Genomic DNA, 14,464 nt, shown 5'->3' with positions numbered 1-14,464 from the left:
CGGGTGCGGGGGGGCCCGGGCCCCCGCCAGAGCGTCCTCCCGCCCTGCCTCTGCCCGAGGGAAGGGGCTCCGCAAGGAGCCCCCGGGTCCCCGCAGCGGCCTGGGGCCGCGGCAGCCGCAGGGCTCCTCGCTGGGGCGGCGCGGGCGGGCGCTGGGGTCGGGCCCGGCGGGGGCCCGGGGCGGTGGCGCGGGGAGGCCCCTGGAAGGGGGGGGCCGGGCCCGGGGAAGGGCTGGGGCCCGCGGGCCCTGCGGGGAAGGGGGGAGGATGCCGCCGGGCCGCGCTTCGCTCCCGCGTCTCGGGATGTTCCCGCGGGCGAAACCTGCGGCCTCGCGGGAGAATTTCGGGTCTCCTTTCTTTCCTTTTCTTGATTAAAAAAGGTGTGTGTTTTCAGGAAAAAGCCTAAAATATCAGCGCGCTTCTCCGGCGCAGAACTGGCTGGGGGCAGCGGGGACAGAACCGCGCGGGGGCTTTGCGGAAACCGGGGACTTTGGCTCCGGGCTGAAGATGGACGTGCGGTTTCGGGGGATCCCGCGCCCCCGCCCCGGGAGCCGGCCGCGCCCGGGCCACCTCCACCTCCACCGGCACCGGCAGCGGCAGCGGGGCGGCGCCTGGCCGGGCCTCTGCACCGGGGAGCCCCGCGGGCAGCCCGCACGCCGGCCCCGGCCCCCCCGTGTCCCAGTGCCCCCCCGTGTCCCGGTGCCCCCCCGTGCCCCGGTGTCCCCCGTGCCCCCAGTGCCCCCCCGTGCCCCCAGTGCCCCCCGTGCCCCGGTGCCCCCCGGGTCCCGGTGCCGCCGCCCGGCCCGGCCCCGCACGGGTTAACCGCTCCTCCCCCGCCCCTCGCTGTCTCTTTTCTTGCTACTTCGCCTTCCGCAGATTGACACATTCTCCTGGCGGCTGGGCCCGGCCGCCCAATCGGGTGCCAGCTCGGCGAGCCCCACGTGGGGGCGGGCCGCTCCCGCGGCGTTCCTATTGGCCGGCCGCCTCGGCGATTGCCAGCACGAGCCAGGCCCCACGTGGAGCTGGCGCTAGTTCATTGATCGGTCTCCCCGCAAAGCGGCTGCCGCGGCGGGCGGGGAGGGGGCGCCCACCCGGCCCGGCCCACGCGGAGCGCAGCCACCGGCGCGGCCCGGTTCGCCTCGCCTCGGCCCGGCTCGGCTCGGCTCGGCTCTGCTCGGCTCTGCTCGGCTCGGCCCGGCTCGGCGCGCCCCGGCCCGGCCCGGCCCTGCCCGGCCCGCCCCGCCGCAGGGGCGCGCGGCCGGGGCCGGGGCCAGCAGCGCGGTGAGTCTCGTGCCGGGCCGGGCCCGCTCCGCTCCCCGGGGCTCCGCTGGGCCGGGCCGGGCCGGGCCGGGCGGCGATCGGGGCCGGGGCCGGGGCGGCGGCGCGGCCGGTGCCTCCCGCCGCTGTACCTGCTGCGGGCGGCGGCGGGGGCCATTGTCTGCGCGGAGCGGGGGGGCCGCGCGGGCCGGGGCTGCGCCGCGGGGGCCGGGGGGGGGCTGGGCCGCGCAGCGGCGGGCGGGGAGCCCCGAGCCGGGGCGCGGGGCCGGCGGCGGGCAGGCGGGGCCGGGGCCCCTCGGCTCCCCCGGGGCCCTCGGCTCCCCCGGGGCCGCGGCTCGGCTCGGCGGGGCCCGCCGGGGCGGGCGGTGCGGCCGGAGCCGGGGGACAAGGCTGGATGCGGGGGGGAGCCGGGCCGGGGGGACCGGGGGGCCGTGCGCTGCGGGCCGCTCTGCTGGGCTCGTCTCTGCCGGCCGCGTCCCGGTGCCGGGGCTCCCGCCGGGCCACGGCAGCACGAGGCAGCGGTGCCTCCGTCTCCCAGAGCTTCTGGCCGAGCTGCAGCTGGATCCGCGGCCCCGATCCTGAGAGCGCGTCCGGCGTCCGGAGCGGCGTAAGGGGTTCCGGGCCCGTCGGGTGCCGAAGATGTTCCCGCAAAACCGGCCCCCGGTGAGAGCGCGACTCGGCATCGCTCCCCTCCCGGCCGGGGCGGGCACCTGGGTCCTGCGACGGGGCCGCTCGTCGGGACGTCTGCGCCGCGACACGGGGCCGTCCTCGCGCCCCGCTGGGGAGGGGTGGCAGAGGTCCTTGGAGTCCCGGGCTTGAGCTGTGCCTGGGAAGTTGGGCCAGCTGCGTGTAATGGGCACAGGGGTGTTTCCATTCTGCTTGTCCTTAAATCAGTGTTTGCGCCCCAGAGGTTTTGTTGGGGGGGATCAGTTTCGTGAAACGCTAGGAGCTGGATCAGAGGCAGGACGTTTCCATGAGGATCTGTTGAATGAAGCTGGTGGAAAGCTTGGTCGCGTGATGTGCGGGCGAGGACAGACCGCTCTCCGGGGCACGCAGGGTCTGCTGCTGCGGCTCGGCTGCTAGGGAAGGGCCTGGGCAATGGCCCTCCCGGCCCGCTCGGGCGGCCTTCTCCGTGGCGTTGGCAATTATTAATTCTCCTCTCCTGGCTCAGTGACTGAACCAGCGCTGAAAAGATGGAAAACGATTGCCCTTCGTGTCTGGCCATAGCCGGTTCCCTTTGCAATAATCCTGTCTCCTCCTGCATGTGCCCCTTTCTCGAACGTGCCCGTAGCCTCTTCCCCGGAGCACGGGAAACGCTCCTGGGAACGCGGGAAACGCTCCTGGGAACGCGTGAGCCTGTCGGAGGCCGGTCCTGCGCTGGCCCATGCGGCACGGGGACAGCAGCAGTGACCCGCTGGCCCCCTCCTCTGCCCAGGCCCATCTCCAGGCCCCCTCCGCTGCTTCGGGCGCCACGGTGGCCGCCAGCGCCATCCCTGCCGCCCCGCAGTCCCTGAAGCTGACTTACCCGGAGACCCTGGACCGCATCAAGGAGGAATTCCAGTTCCTGCAAAACCAATACCACAGGTGAGGCGTGCCAGGCCTCGCATGCCAGCGAGAAGCTGGGCGCTTAACTGGAGCTGGCAAGAGGCGGCTCCCCCGCAGCGCCGGGCATCGATGCGGGCTGGCAGCGGGGCCCGTCCCTCGCTGCTGCGGGCACCGGTCCATCTGGAGGGCGGCTGTGCCAGGCACCACCTTGGTTCCTTGAAATGACGTCGTTTGAGAGGGAAACCTACCCTCCCTGGCCTCCCGCTGCCAAAAGCTCTGGGATGAGGGTACCGGCTTTGAGGGCCGAGCTTTTGGGCTGAACCGGAGCAGTCCCTTAACAGACCTGCAGCCCCTCTGATCCCCTCCAGCGACAAGCAGGATCGCCTCCTGCTCCGCGCGCGTTGCTGCTCGGAGCAAGGTTTGAAAGGCAGCTCGGCTCTGTAGCCTGCCCCATTTGGGAAGCAGATGCTGGGGAGGGGGCTAGAGCACTGCAGATCGCTCCCCGACACAGGGAGCCCCTTGCTGTCCATCTCCTCTCCCTCAGCCCCTTCCCCACTCTCTTTCAGGTGGTTTTCTTGGCTCGTGCTGAGAAATGGGATTGAGCCCATGAGCAGGAGGCTGAAGCATGTAGTGTGCGGGGAGGATTCGTGCTCTGTCCAGGCTGGGAGATCTTGTCTGGCGGAGGGGGGAGCAGGGGGTCTCTTTCTCTTTCTCTCTCTTTCTCTCTGTCTTTCTTCTCTTTATTTTTACAGCTTGAAGTTAGAATGTGAAAAGCTGGCAACAGAAAAAACAGAAATCCAGCGTCATTATGTCATGGTTAGTGAGCTCCACCTGAAAGGAGTAGGGCCGGTGGGGGGTTTCTCCTCCGAACCATCAAAGGACAGGCAGCCCTGGGACGCTTTGGCTTCCCCTCGTATTTGGGTTTGGGGGCCAGACCCGGGTTCCTGTGATTGTTATTGTCTCCTCTCTCTGCCCCGAAACGCGCCGCGGCGGTGAAGCAGCGCTTGCGGCAGCAGCTCGCGGCGGCGAAGGGGGGGTGCGGCGTTGCCGTGCGGCCCCTCTCCTTTCTGACCGGCAGCGACGGGAGCGGCGGCGGGGAGTCCCGGGAGGGCTGTGCCCATCCTGCAGGCTCCAGCCCGGCCTCTGCCCAGGCCCCGAGCGCCAGGGACCATTTCCTCGCTCCGGCCTGTACCGCAGGCGTCGTGGTGGGGCCGACCTCCCAGCGCGGTGCTGGAGAGGGCTTCGCGGCCGCGGGTGCCCTGCCGCTCCCGGCGCTGCTGACGCTGCTCTCCCTTGCAGTACTACGAGATGTCCTACGGCCTGAACATCGAGATGCACAAGCAGGTGAGTCTCGGCGGGGCGGGAGCTGCCCCTGCTGCCCATCCCTGCCGCCCCGTCGCTGCCCCCGGTCCCTTTTGGGTCGTCCTGCCCGGAGAAAGCGTGAGCAGCGGGCCCTGGCCGCGGGGGGACGGGCCGGTGCAGGGCGGGGGGCGCGGCGAGGGGGGCTCGGGAGGCTGAGCCGCGCGGCCCCCGCTGCCTCCGTGCCCTGCTACGCCGCACGCTGGGTCGCCAGCTGCTCCGCGCCTCCGAGACGGAAGGTTTCTTCTCATCTATTTTTAAAAAGGCTGCAGAGGAGCCTGGCGAGCCGCGCTCCGGCCCGGCCTCCTTCTCCCGGCCCCGGCTCTGCCGCCCCCCGCAGCCAACTGTTGCGTGTGCCGGCGGCCCCGGCCGGGGGCTCGGACCGCTGCGGGGGGGGTGCTGCTCTTGCCCTCCCCCCGCGCTGCCCCTCGCCGCCGTCCCCGCCAAGGGGGGATGCCCGGCAGAGCCGGGGGAGATGGAGGCAGGCGACGGCCCCCGCGAGAGCGCGGGGCCGGGGGGGCCGCGGCCCGGTGCCCCCCCCGAGGGCCGCCTGCTCCTTTCATCTGGCTGCGGCTTCTCCCTCCTGGCCTCGCGGGCGGCCTGTGCGCGGCCGCTTCCAGGTGCCGCTGGCCGCCTGCCAGCGAGCTGTCTGCACTTTTAACGAGGGCCCGTAAGTCTGCGCTCCGGCCGCCGGCGGCCATTGTGTGGAAAGCGGGAACCGCCTGCGCGGGAGGCCGCGGGTTATCGGCGCTGCGGGGGGGTCGGGTTGCCTCCCCCCTCCCCCCGAATCCGGCGCGGCTCGTGCGCCCCGCATCCCGCATCCCGCATCCCCGGGCGCGCCGGCAAAGCCCGGTGCTCCTCTGCGCCGCGCCGGGCCGCTCGTCCTCCGCGGCAGTGCCGGAGCGCGCCGGGAAGGGCCGGGCCCGGGACCGTCCTGCCCCGGGTCCGGCGGGGAAATGGGGCTGGGCGGCCGGAGGACCCGGGCTCTGGCGCGAGAGCTGTCGCGGCCGCCGCAGACTCGGCGGGAGAGGCTGCAGGCAGGAACGGGCAGGAGATGTTAATTTTTTTGCTGTTGTTTTGTTTTTGGTGTGGAGCTGGTCTGTAGCTTTTTGTAAAACCACCTCCCCGAGCCTGCCTGGCCTTGGACTTGCTCACCGCGAGCCGCAGGGGAGGTGACGGTGCTGGTGGCTGGGGGGGCTGCAAACAGCATGATCATTTTTCATGCTGAGAGCGTTAAAGTGCCAGTAAATTGCACATTAACGAGTGCGAGTGAATTGGAGGCAGCTCTCCCCAAGGAGCTGCTGCCCATCAGTGCATTAGGGAAGAGAATCCATCACTGCCGGCCCCAGGAGACAGCTAAATCCTTCCCAGAACTGCTGCCTGCCAAATCTCCTTGCTGGCTTTTTTTCCCCCCCCCCTCTTTCTTTCTTTCCCTTTTTTCCTCCCTCGGAAGGGGAAGTGAGGGCGGGTGCCTGATTGTTTCTCCTCCATGAGCCTGGCAAAGCCGGCACGGTGGACGCTGCCGAGGGCGGCCCTGGCTTCGCTCCCCGCGGGGGTGGCCGTCGCCACAGCCCCTCACCTCAGCCTTGCGGCGCCCGGGCCCAGCAGGGCGAGGGAGACCTGGTGGCCGGCAGCCGGGTGCCTGGCTCAGCACCCCGGGGCCTCTCAGCACGCGGTGCCCCCCTGGGGCTGGGCAGGGGGCTGTACTCGACCCTCCATCCGAGCCCCGCGCTGGGTCCGCAGTGCCTCCCCCCTCCCAGCCCGGGGTGTCCCCTGCCTGGGGCTCGGAAGCGCTCGGAGCTGGGGGCAGCGACATGCCTGCAGCACCCCAGGCTGTGCAGGAACAGCGACGGATGCCTGTGTTTACGGAAAATCACCGATCTTTCCCCAGTGTTGGGCTGGGGGGTCCCAGCTTGGTGCGAGCTGGGCGAGGAATGGCTTGGGCTTCTCTGCTGCTTCCTCCAAGCAGCGTTTGCTCCCCTGGCCTTTGCTGCGGGGGCCGGGCCCCTTCCCCAGGGAGGCGGCTGCGGGGCAGGGGGACACGCAGGGTGGGGGCACGTGGGGCTGGGTTCAGTCCCTGCGGCCGCGGGGCCTCAGCGGGCGCCCAGTGCAGCCCTGTGCCCGGTCCCTTTCCCGCCCCGCGCTCCTGATTGCTTGTGGCACTCGAGTGCTGCAGAAGAGCAGCAGCTGTAAGGAGAGCACCTCTCCAGGGCTTCCCGCCGGCCCGGGAGAGCCGCAATTAGCATCCGGCGCTGCCGAGCGGGGCCGCGCGTGGGGGGCTGGCGGGGGCCGTGGGGCCGGGCGCGCTGACCCCACGCAGCGGGGCCGGGGTCCCACGGGTCTCCGCGTCCCGTGGCAGTGTCCCTGGCGTGGGGGGGGCCTCTGGGCGCGGACCGGGGGGGCTCACGCGGGGGCTCTTGGAGGGGAGAGGGGGATGGTGCTGGGCTCGTGGTTTTGGAGGGGGCACTAGGAAGCGGGGAGCGTCTCCGGTCCTGCCCTGGCGCCTTGACGCCTGGGTGCTCAGCAGCGGCTCTTTGATGGGCACCAGCGCCTTGGTGCGTCCCAGCACCTGGGGGGCTCTGCTGGCTGTGGGAGCCCCGTCGGAGGGAGGGGGGTCTCCTGGCGCCCCTCAGCCCATGGCTTCTGGGCAGCGGGGCAGGGTGGATGGGGAGCCGCGTGCGGGGAGAGTCCTGCCCCTGTCCCCTGACGTCCTCTGTCCGTCTTCTGCTTCCAGACGGAGATCGCCAAGCGGCTCAACGTGATCTGTGCCCAGCTCATCCCGTTCCTGTCTCAGGAGGTGGGTGAGCCCCGGACTGGGGCACGCAGAGCTCCCCCCGGCCCCTGTCGCTTCTGCACCTGGGCAGAAAGGTTGCTTTTGCCCAGTTCCCTGGAGAAATGAGCCTGCCACGACCCCGTTAGCGGCACAAGTCGGTGGGTTTGCCCTGGCTGTGGTGGCGGGCGGGAGCACGGGGCAGCATCCCCAGGGCCCTGAGGGAGGGGGGGCACTGCCGGGGGCTCGGCCCCTCGCCGCCCCGGCGCCCACTGGCCCCTCTGTCCGGCAGCACCAGCAGCAGGTGGTCCAGGCCGTGGAGCGGGCGAAGCAGGTGACTATGACCGACCTGAACGCGGCGATTGGGGTACGTGAACCCTCTGCCCCCCCCGGCCCGCCGGGGCCGCGCTGGGCCCCTGTGGATGGCGGTGGGATGGGCGGCCCAGCCCCTGTACCGGGCTGCCCCGTCCGGCCTCGTGCTCTGCCCCCCCCGGGCGGGAGGCAGGGAGGGAGGGCAGACCCTCCCTGGGGCCGTCCTGACTCGGGCCCCTCGGCTCTGCTTTCCTCTCTGCTCCCCTCCCTCCAGCACCAGCTCCAAACGCAGCACCTCTCCCACCACGCGCCCCCCATCCCGCTGACCCCCCACCCCTCGGGGCTGCAGCCCCCCGGCCTGGCCGGCCTCGGCGGTGCCTCGGGGCTGCTGGCGCTCTCGGGGGCCCTGGGGGCCCAGGCCCAGCTCCTGGCCAAGGACGACCGGGGCGGCCACGACGCCGAGCACAGAGGTGAGCGGGGGCACGGGCCGGGGACCGGCTCTGCCGCGCAGCTCGGGGGGGGGGCCACGCCGGCCCCTCGGGCATCCCGGGGCTGGGCTCCCTCGGGGGGGCCAGGCTGGCGGCAGAGGGGGCGGTTTTCCAGCCGGGGAGACTCTGGCTGGGGGGAGAAGTCCCCCGTCCGCCCCGGGGGGCGGCTGCGGGCTGTGGCACCCCGCCGTGCGGAGCCCCGGGGCGGCCGCGCGGGTGGCACAGCCCTGTCCCTTCCTTTCCGCCTGGTCCTGCTGCCGCTTGCCGTCGCCGTGGAGACAGAGCGGGACCCCGGCCCCGTAAGTGCCTCTTCCCGCGTTTCCTTCCCAAGGTGCCGGGCTCCGGGCCGGGAGCCCCGGGGGGGGGCGGTCGCCCGGGCAGGGTCGGGCCCCGTGCCAGGGCATCCCGTTCCCCCGGGCACCAGCCGGGATGGGGCGGCAGGCTCCGGCCCCGGGCAGCGTCCCCTGCCCGGCCCTCCGGGGCCGCGGCGCCGGGAGCATCCCGTGCCGTGCCGGGCTGCTGCTCCCTGACGCCGGCTCCTCCCGCCCAGAGCTCCCTGGCGCTGCCCAACGGGGAGCGGGCGCGGGCCATCTCCGAGTACCTGAGCAGCAGCAAGAAGAGGAAGGTGGAGGACAAGGACTTTGCCACGGACTACGTGAGCCCTGGCGAGGGGGCCGGGGGCTGCTGCACCACCCGGCCGGGCGAGGAGCGGAGCTGGGGGCAGCTGGCTCCCTGCCCACCGGCCTCTCTGTGTTTCAGGGCAGCGATGCGGACAAAAGCGAGGACAACTTGGTGGTGGATGAGGTTAGTGCGGCCGGCCCGGGGTCGGCACCATGCTGGGGTGGAGGGACGAGCCCCCGCGCCCGGCTCCCCGTGGGCCCTCGCCGGAGCCGCTCGCTCGCCCCGTCGGTGCTCGGGCAGGAGCTGCTCCCGCTGACTGCCCTCCCCGTCCCCGTCTTTCGGTCCCCCAGGACCCCTCGTCCCCGCACAGCGTCCACTCCTACTCGTCCCGGGAGAACGGCGTGGAGAAGGTCCCGCTGGGAAGGAAGGAGGCCGTGCCGCTGAGCCCCACCTCCATGGCCTCCTCCAGCAGCGCCTCCCCGTCCCGCAGCCGGGATGCGCCCGCGGTGAGCAGGGACCGACGGCAGCCCGGGGCTCGGCCGGGCCGGCAACGCCGCTCCCGCTGCCCGGGCTGGGCTGGGGGACGCAGCCCTCTAAACCCGCCGGGGGGGGTCTGTGGTGTCGGGGGACGGAGAAGGGTGGAAGCCCCCTCCTCGCATCCCGGCCCCGCGCTCCCTGCAGCTTTGCCTGGGCAGCACCAACGCGCTCTGTCCTGGCTGGCGAGGGGCGAGGAAGGGGCTCGGCTCGCTAGGGCATGCTGGATGGGGGGGATGCCCTGCTGGGGGGTCGCACGTGGTGGACGATGGGGAGTTGCCGCTGCCGGGGGACGTGGGCTGACCCCGGCTCTGCTCCCGGCAGGTGGAGAAGGCCGGCACCCCCAGCCTGAAGCCCAGCACGCCCACGTCGCAGGATGCGGCCCCAGGCGCCGGCAGCGGCGCCCCACAGTTCCGCCCTGCGGCCACCGCCGCCAAGGCCCTGGACCCCCTAGGTGAGGGGCAGGCGGACTCCCGCTCAGCCGGCAGCGGCTCCCGGGCCAGCGTCCGTCCCTCCTCACCCGTGTCTCCCCGCAGCCCTGGGCCTGCGGACCCCCCTGGGCGTGCAGAGCCCCTACTCGGCCGCCTTCGGCATGGCTCACCCCGCCGTCAACGGGGACGTGGCCGGGAGCGGCGCCTACGCCGGCCTCCACCTCGTGTCCCCCCAGCTCAACGGGGCCGCGGCCGCGGTGGGCGCCGGGAGCTACGGACGGTCCCCGCTGGTGAGCGGCGCGTGCCGGGGGGCTGCGGGGCCGGCGGGCGCCGGCTGGCCTCACCCTGCGTCCCCCCAGGTTGGCTACGACCCCCACCCGCACATGCGCGTCCCGGGACTGGCAGCTGGCATGCAAGTGGGGACGTCGGGGAAACCGTAAGTGGGGCAGTGCTCGGGGGTCCCGCGGGGCTTTGGGGGCGGGCGAAGGCGAGCCGCGCGCAGGCAGGGCGCGGAGGAGCGCGTCAAGCGGCACAGCCCGGCTGGGGCCCCTTCCCGCGCCCCGGTGCGCGCCCGGCCCCTTCCCACAGCCGCCGTGCGCCAACCCCCCCAGGGCCGGCCGCTCTCTGTGCCGGGGCCGGGGCCGGGGCCGGGGCCCCCCTTCACTGCTCTGCCCCTTCGCAGCGCCTACTCCTTCCACGTCAGCGCCGACGGGCAGATGCAGCCCGTGCCCTTCCCGCCCGACGCCCTCGTCGGCTCCGGCATCCCCCGGCACGCGCGGCAGCTCCACACCCTGACCCACGGCGAGGTGGTCTGCGCTGTCACCATCAGCAACTCCACGCGGCACGTCTACACGGGGGGCAAGGGCTGTGTGAAGGTGTGGGACGTGGGGCAGCCGGGCACCAAGACGGCCGTGGCGCAGCTGGACTGCTTGGTAAGGAGGGAGCGCCGGGCACCCGGCACCGGCGGGTCCGGGGCCCCCGGGGGTGGGTGGGATTGGGGCCCCCGTGTCTGGGGACGGGAGGGCACAGGGTGCAGCACAGCCTTGGCCGCGTGTCGGCCCCGCAGCCAAGCAAGCCGGGGGGGGGGGGGTTCTGCAAGGGGGAATGGCGGAGGTCAGATGCTGGAAAGGGCATGGAAAGGCCTGGGAAAAATTCCTGGAAGACCAGCCCAGAGGTGGCTAATAAATCTGCCGCGGCGGAGACTGACGGCTTCCGTCTTGGAAACTCCCGAACACCGGCTGCGAGGAGCGGGGCGGGCCGGGGCCGCGGGCGGTCGGTCACTCAGCGTGGCACCGTGGCCGGGGCCATCGCGCCCTCGCAGGGATGGGCTCTGGGACGGCCCTGGCTGCGGGACACGGGGGCACCTGGAAGCGGTGGCCAGGCCCTGGGGAAGGGCTCGGTGGTTGGAAGGGGCATCGCTCTGTGCGATGGCCTCGGGGCCGGACTGGCCTCTCCGGCCGCAGCCTCCCCCCACGCTGCTCGGTCCGGGCTGGGTCCTGCACAGCCCAAAGCATCGCTCGCATCCAGCGCCGTGCTCGTTTCTGCTCTTGCTTGTGCGAGTCTGGCTGCCTGGGAGGGAGAACTTCCATTTCTTTTATAAATAAATTAAATGGGCTGTCAGGCCACAGTAGCTCGCCAGAGCCAAGCGCAAGACGTGGCCATCACCTGAGAATATTTTTAACCTGTGTTCTTTGGGTTTATTTCAAATGGGCAGCTGGGATCAGAGTCCCCATGCCTGCCCTGAGCAGCCCAAATCCGAGCCCTCTTCTTTTCTACTTGTCGGCCTTGGGGCCTGGGCAGCCTGACAAATATTATTCCTGGAGCAGTGCTGACCTTGAGGATACAGATGCATAAACAAGGAAATGACTGACTCATGATAATTTCAAGCTGCATCAGAAATTTGGGAGCGGGAGGGGGGGGGGGGGGGCTATTTTAGTGCTTGGAGCTGTGGCTGTCTCAGCCTCGCCTGGCACCCGCACCGCAGCCCAGGGCATTTGCTGCAGCGGGACGGGCTCGGAGCTGGGGCGGCCGTGCCCCCTCCCCGGGGTTTGGTGCAGCAGCAGCGCGCGGGGCGAAGGGACGGGACCAGGGTAGCAGAGAGGTGACACCCTGCATGTCCCAGGGGCCAGGCACGGGCAGCCTGCACTGCCTGCGCCTGCTGCTCCCACGTCCCCCCAGGCTCCAGCCGTGTCCCGGCCCCCGGGAGCTGCAGCACTGCCTCGCTCCAGCCCCTGGCCGGGGTCTGGCAGGAGCTGGCGGTGTGGGACGGGTGCAGGAGCCCTGGAGGGAAGGGGCTAACAGGGGCTCCCTCCCGCACCCCAGAACCGGGACAACTACATCCGCTCCTGCAAGCTGCTCCCCGACGGCCGCAGCCTCATCGTGGGGGGGGAGGCCAGCACCCTGTCCATCTGGGACCTGGCTGCCCCCACGCCCCGCATCAAGGCCGAGCTCACCTCCTCCGCGCCCGCCTGCTACGCCCTGGCCATCAGCCCCGACGCCAAGGTCTGCTTCTCCTGCTGCAGCGACGGCAACATCGTGGTGTGGGACCTGCAGAACCAGACTCTGGTCAGGTGAGTGCTGGGGCTCAGGGCTTGTTGGACAGGGGAGCGCTCAGCCTCCCCCCCTCCGGGCATCCCCCTCCACCCAGCCGTGGGATGCCGCAGGGATCTCCAGCTCTCCCAGCTGCCCTGGCCCCACAGGCACTGCAGCCCTGACTGCCGCGTGCTCGCGCTCTCCGTCCCCTCTTTCCCAGGCAGTTTCAAGGCCACACGGACGGTGCAAGCTGCATCGACATCTCCAATGACGGTACCAAGCTGTGGACAGGGGGGCTGGACAACACGGTGCGGTGCTGGGACCTGCGGGAAGGGCGTCAGCTGCAGCAGCACGACTTCAGCTCGCAGGTGGGGACCGGGGCAGCCGGGACCCTTGCGGGGGTGGCCGGTCCCCAGGTGCTGGCGCCTGATGTGGCCTCCGCTGCAGATCTTCTCCCTGGGGTACTGCCCCACGGGCGAGTGGCTGGCTGTCGGCATGGAGAGCAGCAACGTGGAGATCCTGCACGTGACCAAACCGGACAAGTACCAGCTGCACCTCCACGACAGCTGCGTCCTCTCCCTCAAGTTTGCCTCGTGCGGTGAGTGCACTGGCTCCCGGCTCCTAACGCTTGTGGCTGCGGGTCTCCCGGTGGCCTCACTCCCCTGGGCTCGTCATGCCATCCTGGGGCACCGGCTCCTCCTCCCATCCGCATCCAGGATGGACCCAGGCAGCTCTTGCACCCTGGGCACCTGGCGGTACCATCCCGGTGAGGGGCTTCCCTCTGGAGCAGCCCCTCCTGCGGCTGTGCCCCCCCCCCCCCCCCCCGGGCCCCTGCTCGTGTCTTCCAGACTGCAGCTGGGTGGCCAAGGGGCTGAGACGTTTCCCTTCTGTCCCCGCGTTATCTGATGTACCGGGGCCAGCAGGGCTGGAGCTGGTGGACCTGGCGGGGTGACATGATGGTCTCTGCACCTTGTGTCCCTCTCCCAGGGAAGTGGTTTGTGAGCACGGGGAAGGACAATCTGCTCAACGCCTGGCGGACGCCCTATGGGGCCAGCATCTTCCAGGTGAGGGGCAGCACCGCCTTGCAGCCTGGGGCGGGGGGGACATTGCCAGGCGGGGGGGTTGGCCACAGCTGGGACCTGCCCACTGTCACTCAAGGGGAAACTTATTTTAGTGGTAGCAAAATCCATGAACAAACTTATTCCCTTCAGCCTCTTCTGACATAAATCAGGGCCCCAAATCGGGGCGGGGGGGGGGGTGTTAGGACTCAGGACCCTGCTCCAGGGCTGCGTCTCATACCCGCCCCCCCCCCCCCGCCCTCCGCTCTCTCCAGTCCAAGGAGTCCTCCTCCGTCCTCAGCTGCGACGTTTCCACCGATGACCAGTTCATTGTCACGGGCTCAGGGGACAAGAAGGCGACAGTTTACGAGGTCATTTACTGAGAGCAGGAGCTGGCACCTGCAGGCGCCGAGCCGGGAGCAGCGATTCCGCGTGGGCAGACGGACGTCAGCGTGGGCGGACGGCTGGACGTGACCTGCCGCTTCCAGCGACCTCGCGGCTGCGGCCGGGGGCCTCCACGCCGGGGGGGCCGCGCCGGGCAGCGGTCCCCCACCACCACGGCCAGGCACCGGGCTGGGCGGGGAGGCGGTGGCAGCTGGTGGCAGTGAATTTCCTGGGGACTTTCTTCTTTTCGTTTTGTTCTTTCTTTGTTGGTTTGTTTCTGAAGCGGGAGTGGGGAGTGGGGCGGGAAGGGTTGTTTTTTTTTTTTTTTTAATGTAATGTTTTGTTTTGTTTTTTTGTTAAGGCTCTGGGCCAGGCTGGAGAGGATGTGCTCTGTCCTTATCTCCCTCTGTGCCTCCTAGGGTGTATTTAATAATAAAAACAAACAAAAAAGCACAACTGTGCCTTGTCCTGGGCAGCAGTGGGAGCCCAGGGAGAGCAGCAGCTCCTGGATGAAGCCCTCGGTGCCCTGGGGGCAGTGGGAGCGAGCCAAGGCTTGGGGGGGGGGGGGGGGGCGGGGGGGGGAGAGACGAGGCAGTAGCATCATCGTGTGCCGGGGAGGGCGATGTGCTGAGCCTCTGGTGCTGGCTAAACCTTCCTGGAACAGAGCACGGCCGCACGGTGCTGCAGGCAGAGCAGCTTGGTTGGGTACCTGCACGTGCTCTGCTCCCAGAGGCGTTCGTCTTCTGCACTGCTCCCCTTGGAGAGCAATCCGGGGGTGGAGGGGGCTCCCCGAGCCGAGGAATGCTGCAGTCGGCATGCAGGTGCCGAACGCAGGGGTGGCAGCGAGGGGGAGACCAGATGTCAGCGGCTGTGCAGCGAGATGCTCTTCCCGAACCGCCACTCCCCTGCCGTGTGCTGCGGGGTGGGGGGAGAGGTCACTGCTTGGGGAAGTGGTTTTCTAAGGAAATGAGATGTGAGCAGTCATCGTTGGCTTATCTGTCTGGATTTCAGCCAAACCTGCGGGGGGGGGGGGGGCTCTCTTGCTAAGAGCCTTGTGCAAGCAGCCGGCTGGGGCCCAGCGCAGCAGCAAACACCGCCGGGAAACCAGCCCTGCTGCCGCTGGGAGCTCATGTCCTGCCACACAGCCATGAGAA

The 14,464-nt window shown here is 70.6% G+C and overlaps 1 protein-coding gene across 3 annotated transcripts; it reads left to right on the top strand.

Annotated features, from left to right (window-relative positions):
* The first annotated feature begins 984 nt into the window (after positions 1-984).
* LOC112988106 (transducin-like enhancer protein 1) lies at positions 985-13,766 on the top strand. 3 transcript variants are annotated; one of them, XM_064497237.1, is made up of 21 exons: positions 985-1,279; positions 1,815-1,939; positions 2,712-2,860; positions 3,574-3,637; positions 4,121-4,165; positions 6,915-6,977; positions 7,243-7,284; positions 7,537-7,732; positions 8,033-8,049; positions 8,301-8,405; positions 8,510-8,554; positions 8,722-8,877; positions 9,230-9,359; positions 9,442-9,626; positions 9,696-9,772; positions 10,019-10,268; positions 11,659-11,906; positions 12,089-12,236; positions 12,316-12,466; positions 12,856-12,932; positions 13,202-13,766. In XM_064497237.1, the coding sequence occupies exons 2-21, from the start codon at positions 1,916-1,918 to the stop codon at positions 13,307-13,309; spliced, it is 2,280 nt and encodes a 759-aa protein (XP_064353307.1). In that variant the 5' UTR covers positions 985-1,279; positions 1,815-1,915; the 3' UTR covers positions 13,310-13,766. The 3 variants fall into 3 exon arrangements, with proteins under 3 accessions (XP_064353307.1, XP_064353306.1, XP_064353308.1); XM_064497236.1 differs by having other exon boundaries at positions 986-1,279; positions 7,243-7,317; XM_064497238.1 differs by lacking the exon at positions 8,301-8,405 and having other exon boundaries at positions 986-1,279; positions 7,243-7,317.
* Positions 13,767-14,464: the final 698 nt, after the last annotated feature.

This window comes from Dromaius novaehollandiae, chromosome 25, assembly GCF_036370855.1.
Source record: "Dromaius novaehollandiae isolate bDroNov1 chromosome 25, bDroNov1.hap1, whole genome shotgun sequence".
NCBI lineage: Eukaryota > Metazoa > Chordata > Aves > Casuariiformes > Dromaiidae > Dromaius > Dromaius novaehollandiae.
The sequence above is the reverse complement of the archived record's forward strand: the minus strand, read 5'-3'. Positions and strand labels throughout refer to the sequence as shown.